This window comes from Condylura cristata, unplaced genomic scaffold (assembly GCF_000260355.1).
Source record: "Condylura cristata isolate star-nosed mole 26May11 unplaced genomic scaffold, ConCri1.0 scaffold00007, whole genome shotgun sequence".
Lineage (NCBI taxonomy): Eukaryota > Metazoa > Chordata > Mammalia > Eulipotyphla > Talpidae > Condylura > Condylura cristata.
The window spans coordinates 18053000-18063251 of NW_004567108.1; the positions used below are offsets into that span (position 1 = coordinate 18053000).

The 10252-nt window shown below is 32.7% G+C and overlaps 1 protein-coding gene across 1 annotated transcript in view; it reads right to left on the minus strand.

Moving 5' to 3' along the window:
- The window catches only part of RICTOR (RPTOR independent companion of MTOR, complex 2), a 101537-nt gene that overhangs the window by 23938 nt on the left and 67347 nt on the right, over positions 1-10252 (minus strand). The window contains exons 22-29 of the mRNA XM_012721873.1: positions 9522-9686; positions 9288-9364; positions 8683-8761; positions 3806-3915; positions 3273-3360; positions 1734-1826; positions 1289-1395; positions 560-789 (exon numbers count right to left, since the gene is read on the minus strand). Coding sequence (XP_012577327.1) covers positions 560-789; positions 1289-1395; positions 1734-1826; positions 3273-3360; positions 3806-3915; positions 8683-8761; positions 9288-9364; positions 9522-9686 — 949 coding nt within the window. The remainder of the gene's footprint in view (positions 1-559; positions 790-1288; positions 1396-1733; positions 1827-3272; positions 3361-3805; positions 3916-8682; positions 8762-9287; positions 9365-9521; positions 9687-10252) is intronic.

A 10252-nucleotide genomic window follows, 5' to 3' on the forward strand; every position in this document is an offset into this window, starting at 1 on the left:
GGGAAGAAAGGGAGGGAAATGCACGGGACTATGGTGGTGGCACAGGGGTGATTTGGTGATGGGAAATCCGCGGGGATTACAATCGAGATGGAAAAACAAAAATGTGCAAAATGATGTAAAAATAAACTTTGTAATAAATTAAAAAAATAAAATAAATAAAAATTAGTGCTTCAAGCTAAAAGGATATCTATATTCTGGTTCAATCATCTTTATTAGAAAAATAAGTTTCTATGTAACTGAAGAAAGAGGGCAAATAAATATAATCTACTTATTAAATTTGTCTTTTCTGACAAGTAAAAACAAGTATCATTCTGGCACCTGACTTCTTATATAACTTCATCAGTAGAATTTTCCAAAGGCTACTTAGAAATCAGGAATAGAGAACTAAGCAGGTTGGTGGCTATACCCTGTGGTGAAGAGATACACATTCTCCAGGAGACTACAACTATGCAATGATAATCTTTAAAAAAGTAAATTAGGAATATAACAAACACATTTAAATTTTGATACTATAAATACAAATGCTAATCTTGGCATATGAGTCTGTCATGATACTCACTGGATGGTGCAGATTCACTTTCACTATTATGTCTAGAGCTGGTTGACTCTGAGTTCAAACTTAGAGTGCTTGGGATAGATGAGAGTTCGCTACAGAGCTGTTCTGCATCATCTGGAACCACTGGCCATCGGTGCTTGCGACTGTGCCTCACAGCATCCCAGCTGTGACACTTGAGAATATCACAGCCTTGTTTAGTTTTGGATATCAGTCCAAGCACATATACACAGGTCCTGCACATAAAAGATGTTTTAATGACATAGTTTATAACTCCAAGCAGAGGTTTCTTAAAACTTGTGCATATTAATCTACCATATGAATTTTGTTTAAAACTTATGACAAATTTGTGCAAAGATATTTTAAAAAGCAGTTAGGAACAAATGAGAAGCAACAAATAATGCGAGAAGTTTCCTAATAAAAGTTACTTACACTGAAATAATTTTTCTTAGGGGAAATGTATGTGTGTCTGTGTATAAACTTTTCTGTGATAAATTTGGAGTATTTCCATTATTGGACTACTATAATGTTTGGACATATACACTTTCACTATAACATTTGTTCGGATAACTTCAATATTATAATGTTAAAAATTGTATCATAGCAAGTAAGAAACTCCTTAAGATATTTAACTTAATACATTTAAAAACATTTTATCATTATGGTTTTCAGTAAATCACAACATACTTTTGAACACTATATTAATCAGAAAGATTTCTGAGTTAAATGACATACCCTCTGACGGAAAGAACCTCACACTGTTTTGCAAGTTTTAGTATATCTGGAATTACATTTTCTTCCTGAAGCAAATTTAGACCCCAATTTGATGAACCAATATTTCCCTGAAAGAAAAGAAAGCACTTATATCACATATATCTGAAAGAGTAATTCTTTTAAGACATTTAGAAAGATACCCTAAACCAAAGAATTTAAGAATAAAAAAATTGTGAAAGGTACCTCAAACAAGGGATATTAGAAATTAGTGTTCTACTTGTCTTAGCAAGAATACTAGTAGTTTATACACCTATTTCTCAGCATAAAAATAGTATTTAAGGGGATAGGAACAATCTTGCTCTTATAATATTAACCTAAGAAAAAGTTCAAAGAATCTTATTTATTTAATGTTAACAGGGAAATCAGAAAAAACAACAAAGAGCTTTTAGAAGTGTTTATTACAAACCAAGGCCCAAAGAGATGCTTTCAGTTTTTTAATTTCTTCCCATTTATCCAAATCTGGTGCACGAACATTGTGACAGAGTTCTGTAATAACATTCTGAAGAGAAAAAAATATATAAGTAATAACATATTCTTAGCTTATTTTCTTATTGCATTTTAAAATGTATTTTAGGTTTACATTTAGTAATTTCTGCATATTCAAAATTCTGAAATAATTTTATATAAAATTTCTTAAGCAGCAGCCTTAAAACATAGGAGCAAGGTTAATAACTCTACAATATCAGCACTTAGTAACTATGTGACCTTGAGCAAGCTATTTAATCATTTCTTACCTTGAGTGCCTAATCTCTAAAATAGGGATAATAGTAGGATGTGTGCGTCCTCATAAGATTTGATGAATAAATTAATTATGGCATATAAGTGCTTAATAAAATAGTACCTAATATTACAAAAATTGTTAGCTATAACTATTATTTTTAATAGAAAATTCTAAGCTTATCCTAGATTCTGTACATATGTGTGTATATATATATATATATGTAATGACACTGAGTAAGTCATTTACATTTTCAGCAAATTAAAAATATGTGACTCATTAACTTTCATATACAACATATAAAAATATATGAAACTAGATTATCGAAGCAACATTTGCTTATGAAATGAGCATTTATATGACAAAGAACTAAAGAATTAGATTACAACTGTTTAAACATACAAATACTTCTACAAATTTCTAAATTAAGAAGAGGTTGTGTTTATTGAAAACACCTAACTGCAAGACAGATTCAATCATAAGTTTTACATACATACTATAGTCAAGAGACAATTGCTTACTTAAGCCTCCTACATCCCATGCAGTTTATGAGAATAGTGAGGCACTAACAAGCAGCAGTTTATACTCTCAGTTTGTTGCTCATTAAAGATAAAGGATCTGTATCAGATTCAGTTTAATTTCCTAACAAGAGGAATGAAGAAACTTGGTCTCTCATTGTTGTTTTCACTAAGAAAAACAATAAAAGAAAGAACTCAGATCTTCACTGGGTTAACACATCAGCTATACAAAAGGTGACACATAGTCAATAGAAATAAATGCAACCCATAATATTTCTAAGGGCGATGGATATACCTTTAAAGAAATTATGCTAGTGACTTCAAGCTTTTGAGAAAATTTTGCAAGGATGACAGCTTAGCAATATTAAGATTTTTTTTCCCTTACTATTGCAGCTATTTAAAATGAGCAAATTGTGCCTCTGCCTCCACGGTGATGCAGCGGGTTAAAGTACAGCACTGCAAAGCTGGCTGCAGCTGCTGTAGTGTAAGTTCGATCCCCACTTTGGAGGTGACCAGCATGGTGCAGCAGACCTCTCCTAACCAGCCCGCTGCTCTCCTCAGCAGTGATCTTTGTTAATGTGCCTGTTCTGCTGCCCACTCTGACTATGGTGAATCTTCTCATTGCCCCTGCACCTCTGGTCTGTACCCCAATTCTGTATGTATAAATAAGTAAATCTTAAAAAAGTAAATAAGCAAATTATGTTTTTACCTGAACTTCCAACAAATGACAGCCTGTTTTGTGGTGAACAAGTTGTCCATAAAGGTGTACAGGCAGGTAGACATGAGGACGCTGTAATCTAGTATAATAAAGATGATTGATATAGTTGTTGGCTCATTATTAATATACTAAAACAATGACTAGTAATAAAGTGCTAGATAAACTGAATTACATCTACTCTCATAGCTTCCAAATCAAAATATGGAATTGGAAAGGCATAAAGGCTTTTCTGGAAAAATAATAGTTTAGCTGGTTTCAGATAGTGGTTAAGAGAACTGAGACTAGAAAAACAGACTGGGACAGGTAAAAGCATGGAGTATACCTGAATTTCTATCAGTAAGGGTATTAAGCATTCTATGAATGACACTAGAATTTTTGAGCAATCAATGCTATGTTTTAAGATTTTACCAATGTCAGTTTAAGAGAGAATACCTGAATACTCAAAATTAAAAAAAAAAAAAAAAAAGAGTTGCTTTAAATTTTATATTTGAGATTTAGCAATTATTCCACTAGGTGGACTGTACCTTTGGTTACTCCTACGAACATAGTTATCACCATCAATTGGCTTCCGGTAAGTAGTAAGGGCTTCATTAAGTTGTTCTTCAATCAAGTCGACATATTTTGCATTATATTCCTAGAAGGCAATATTGATTTGGTTATACAGAGCACCATAATAATATACTAAATTTATAATAACATGTTGGGTACCTAGCAAAACTTGGAAGAATGTGAGAAAAATTAACATGAGTTTTTGAAATTTTTGAAAAGGGTGGAGACAGGTATTATTAATGCAAATGTTCTAGCATACACAAAAGCTTCCTGATTACACTTTTCCCTTCATTTTTAAATATTATTTTTGGAGTTCATACAATGACTTTGCATTTCATTTAAACCCCTACCCACTAAAATGAGAAAAGAAAAAAAACAAAAACAAACAAAACCCTAGCCTCAAATATTAAACCCCAAAGATATTTGCTAGAAATTTTTTAAGGAAATTGAGTTGTAGCCTTTTTATAACTTCTACTAGAAAAAAATCCTGACTTTCCAATGATGTAACCAAAATTAGAAAAGTACTTCTAACTAAGACTTGGAAAAATTCTAGTTAAATTCTTTACATTGAGAATCAACCGCAATGCCATCTTTAATATAAAAGATCTATGCCTGACATTGCTTAGAAAGAAGTGGTAGGACCCTCTGTAAAACAACTAGGCAGTTTTTAACCAAATATTTACTTATTTAAGTTTAAAGCATATGTACTTTTAGACTAAATTATACTCTTAGAAATTTATCAAATTAGATATATTTTCAAAAAATTTCCAGACTGTACAGCACATATTATTTACAAAAGCAAAATATTGGAAATACAATGAAAAGCTGAAGTAATTATAAAAACTAATGTGCATGTATATAATATACTAAGTAGTACATTAAAGAAAATGAAGTAGATATAAATGTACAACTCTGAGGTAAATAATACCTTTTTATTTAGACTTGTAATTATAATTAATTTGTAATTTAAAATAATGACTATGTACTTACAAATGTACAGATCATATTTGAATGCATAAGAGAAATAGTATACATAACCTTCAGAAAAGACAGAATAAAGGTTCAAGGAGACTTATTTTTCTTTTTAGATTACTTGAATTTGGTGGGTTACCTTAAGCCCCCATTTAGATTCTAAAAACTTTACTTTTCCTTTACTTCCTACTTATTTTGCAATAGCAATGTGAAATTTTAATAATATCAGTGTATAATTATTACAACCACAACAACCACCACACTTTATACATGAACATCTCAGCACATAAATCTAACTTAAACAGGTATTGTTAGCTTAATGCAGGTGTAGTTACATTCATGTGGTATTGTCCAGTTATTCATTTGATCAATGGCATTAATTTGGAAATACTAGCAAAATTAAGGTATATGGCTTATAGTTATGAAAATAGAGTGAATATAGTTATGAAATAGAGTGAATTTCTGATGTATGTCATACTGAGGATTGTGCCTACATGATACAGTTGAGGGGTGATAATTAACTACTCAGAGGCATAAAAGTAAGCAGTCTAAGGCATCTTTGCACTTGTCAAAAGACCTGCAAACAAGAAATCCTTAATTGTGATGTCTTTGAGGGATTCATCAGAGTAACCCAAAGTAAAAGAAGCAGCATATGAAATCTGCACTACTCAGCTAACAATCCCATGTAACAATTGTATCAACTAAAAAAGACCCCAAAAGATTCTTTACCCCTTCCTTTACCCTCATGCTCAAAACCTGGAAAGGTTCAAAACTTGAAGTTAAATGGGGAGATGATGAGCACCAAAGAATCATGAAATTAACTCTGTACTCTGTCCACTGTAGATTTCTAAGTCTATCATGCCTGGACTGAGGAAAAGGAGATTTAAATGACTGAGTGAAATTTTAACATACTAGTCTGGATGTTATATTACTTTGAAAAATACAGTATTATTTTACCGTGGCAGGCTGCAAGCTATTGGCAAGAAATAGAAAATAGTGGGGAAAGCATGAGTTTCAGAGTGAAAAAAGACCTGTTCTTGATTATTTTTCAAATTCGGTGACCTAGGATGAGTTAATTTGTTTCTGTTACCCTCTATATTGTCACTCACAAAGTAGACATAATATATTTGAAAGGGTTGTTGTGAGGATTAAATGAGTTAATACCTGAAAAGCACTAAGTTTAGAGATTGGCAATCAATAAATTAGTTCCCTTCCTTTCCTCTTATTAATTTGAAAGTGGGCTATTTTTAAACCTCCCATTTACTTCCTAACAAATTGCTCCCACAAAATTCACCGGTTAATTGAACAGTGGATTTTTTGGTGTTCACCTAATTAGTATCTCCTTGAATTATTCTTTAGTGACATCTTTCTCTGATCATTTTTTACAGTGTTCCTGCTCTTCCTTACCACCACCCTCCCTTTACCACCATCCCTTACCATTAAACCACAGACTCTCTGGGAAGCAATTCCCATTCTTCTCTCATGTTCACATTTTCACTATTATTCACTGATAACTCCCCAATCGTCACATTCACTATCTGAGGTCTAGACCCACATTTTCAAATATTTTCTGGTCTTCCCGCAGGCAACACCAAATCAACACATACAAGTTCATTATCCTCATCCTGCAAACCACTTTTGGTAGTCACAATATCTTTATGGTGATCCATGATATACATAGTCACTCAAGTTAGAAACCCTACAGAGTGAACTTGGAGTTCTCACTCATTATGTCCAATATGTCCACATATCCTGTCCATCTATTTTTAAAATGCCCAGAAAGTGCATCCTTGCCTATCCAACCTCATCATCACTTATGTTCGTGCTGTTGTCACGACTTGCTTTTATACTGTTTAAATGTCACTAGGTTTAACTATGACATTCAAACTTATACACTACAACCTACCGTGTTTTTAAAACAGTCTGACTATGACTGTTCTTCAAAGTCTGGAACTGTCCCCCATCCTATAAAATGAACTCAGTTATGATATAGTGGCTTTAAAAGTCTTCCACAGCTAACCTGCCATTCCAGACTTATTTTGCCACTGTCTATTTACCTTATCTTTAATCACAGTGGGATATAGCTTTCTTCACAAATCTGTGAAGTTTTCGTATTTTATAGATTTATTATTCTGCTGTCTCTTCCTTGAATATCCTTCTTTCATATCCTTGGATACTCCTCAAGATCACTTCAAATATCACATCCTTTACTAAACCTATCTAACATTCTAACATTTCTATTGCTAATCCCCAAGGTGGAATCATTGAATCCTTCCTCTATGTTACTTTATGCCTGGAACATGTCTTTCTATAACAGTTCTATTTATAGGAATAAATAGTAATAATGGTAAATAGAATAGTAAATAAATAGGCAAACAGTAAACAGGAGAATAGTAATTAGTAAATAAATAGGCAAACAGTAAACAGGAGAATAGTAATTAGAACAGTAAATAAATAGGACAGTTATTTCCTAATATTGTAATTTGTATAACAAGGTGATCGATTTTACTAAGGTAATTTAAATACACCTTCTATTTAAGAACTGTATCACCTTTTAGGATTCTCAGTCCTCCAATTCATGAATTATTCAATGACTTCATACCTGAAATTGTATGCATTATAAAGTACTTTACAAAAAATTAATACCTTATGAAACATGGTTCAGTATAAACAATAACAATAAGGATCTAAAATTATGGGATCATTTATATTAGGACTGAGTATACCATAAATTATAGATCATTTATATTAGGACTGAGTATACCATAAGTTTCTAAGATGATCTAACAATTTATAATGTTTGAAACAAAATGAAATTACAGTAATAGCCCTCTAGAAAGTTATCATTTACCATCAAATTATCCCCTTCTTCCAAAGTTTCCCTATTATATACCACAGAAAGAAGTTGCATCCTAAAATAAATATAATTAGATTACATTATCTGCTTCATAGAACTGTTTTTCAAACTACCTTATTTTAAAAAAGTTATTTTAGTTTGAGCTTAAAAGGGCTCAGATAGGGCCCTCCCTGGTGGCACAGCGGGTTAAAGCAATGCACAAAGAAGCTTAAGCCACTTCCGCATGAGTTCGATTCCCGCCTGCCCCCGGAGGAGACCACATGGCGTGGCAGACCTCTCCTGACCTGCCCGCTGCTCCCCTCAGCAGTGTACTTCGTCGATCTGCCTGTTCTGCACCCCACTCTGACTCTGGTGAATCCTCTCACCCTCCGCATTTCTGGCCTATACCCCAGTTCTGTATGAATAAATAAATAAATCTTAAAAAAAAAAAATTTAGAAAAAAAAAAAGGGCTCAGATAGTTGTAGACTGTATAAGAAATCCAAGAATGAAAGAAATGGTGGTAAGTAGGGTTGATAAATTATATCAGCAGATGTTATTAAGTTGAAAGCAAATATTAAAAGAATGCACAGAAAATAAAGAATAAGCTATAATCATAATTTTAAAATATATGCTCTTAGATCATTATCGATTTTTGTATTATTTGACTTCTCCCTGCAGGTGCAATCCCCATTGTCTTTCTACCATCACAGCACCTGTAACTCCCCACCCCATTCCTTTGGCCTCTTTCTTCCCTGTTTCAACCTTTGTTGCCCTCTCCCTGCTATATGCTTCTCCCTGCTATATGCTTCTGTAGTCAGCTTGGAAATTCTGTCATTTTTCCTGACCCTTTACTTGGTTAGTCTGTAACCAAACTGTAATTTCTAAGATGGACTTATACAGAATTTTAGACAACTTCATATGACTATATTAATATTAACCATGTTAGTTCTAAAACACTGATATTCTAAAAAATCTTTTAAGTTTACAAATGTATTTCCCAAGACAAAAACAAATAAATTGAACCTCATTCACTAAGACATTACCTTGTGCCATTTTTCCAATTGTTTTGCTACATAACCCCTTTCATTTAGATAGGAAAATCCTTTTGGAATGGAGAGAAATCTGTAAATGAAAACAAGCAGCAATTTAACATTTAGAGTCTGATAAAAAATGTTTAATTTGAGGAGCTAAATTTGCTCAAACAAAAAATATGTTTAAGAATCTAAAAGATTTTAGAACCAGCTTTTCCCTAAAACTAAAAGGTCAATTATTATTTATTGTAATCTCAATTACAAATAAATTTGCACAATCTCTTTGTTGTAGTGTAGTAACATATACTTGAAGGTTCTGATTCTGTATCCCTAAATTATATATAGCATTATAAACCAATGTTTCTGCAATTAAAAAAATAAACATAAAGCCCACATAAATTCACAGTGCAGAAAATCTCATGAAAAACATGCGGAAAGAGAAAACAGAACTTAAAAGAATTTTAGTAGTAACAGATGTCTAAGATTCTAAGTATTCCTCTTTCAGAAGCTAATAGGTAAATAATTTAGAGTGTTTTCATATTTGAATCCAGTTTTAAAATACACTGCCAAAGAATACAACCAAAGAAATAACTAACAAAAATTTACTTAAAACTTACCTCAAAAGGAGAAGTAAACCCTTGTCACCAAGATGGGATAAAGCTGGCTTCATCTGAATAAGAGCATGAAGATTAGCCTACAAGAAATGATAAAACAAATTAACAACTGCAGAAAGATAGCAAACTCTTTATTCCCAAAATTTCTAGGTCATATGCATTCTGATTTTATATAACCTGCTATTAAAATTGAGTAAAGTTTATGTATAAGTAAGGGATTATAAAATAACGTCACACCTTGTCTTCACATGCTTCATCGAGGATATCAAGAGCTTCAGAAGAAATTGTTTTGTTTTTATCATGTAGCTGAGTCACTAGTAATTCAATTCCCCAATTATTGAAGAATTCAACATTAGCTCTCAATAAAACTCTTAAATGTTTTGTAGCATATAGCCTGCATGCCTATAGAGAGAAAAGATATTTAAAAAAAAAAAAACAACAAAAAAACAGGGCCCTCTTTCCTGATCAAACAGGTTAGGACTCAGCACTGCAAGTGAGCCTCAGCAGCTTCAGTATGAGTTCAATACCCAGCCCCGGAGGTGACCCACATGAGGGGATAGACCTCTCCTGACCTTCCCACTGTTCCCCTCAGCAGTGTACTTCGTTGATCTGCCTGCTCTGCTCCCCACTCTGTCTCTGGTGAATATTCTCACTGCTCCTGCACCATTGGCATCTACCCCAGTTCTGTATGTATAAATAAATCTATCTTAAAAAAAAAAAACGAAAACACTTCACCATGGATAGAGATTATATGACTTTGTTTGGGGGCAGTTATTCTAACTGAAAGAGTCAGAAAAATTAAAATTGGCGGTATATGCCTTGACATCAATTTTTTAGCGCGAGTAAAATGAAATACTTCTCTATCTACTTGCCCTTTTATGAAATATGGATACTTTATGAAATTACTCAGAGGATTTTTTTTTTTTAAAGATTTATTATTTATTTGTGTATACAGAACTGGGGTACAG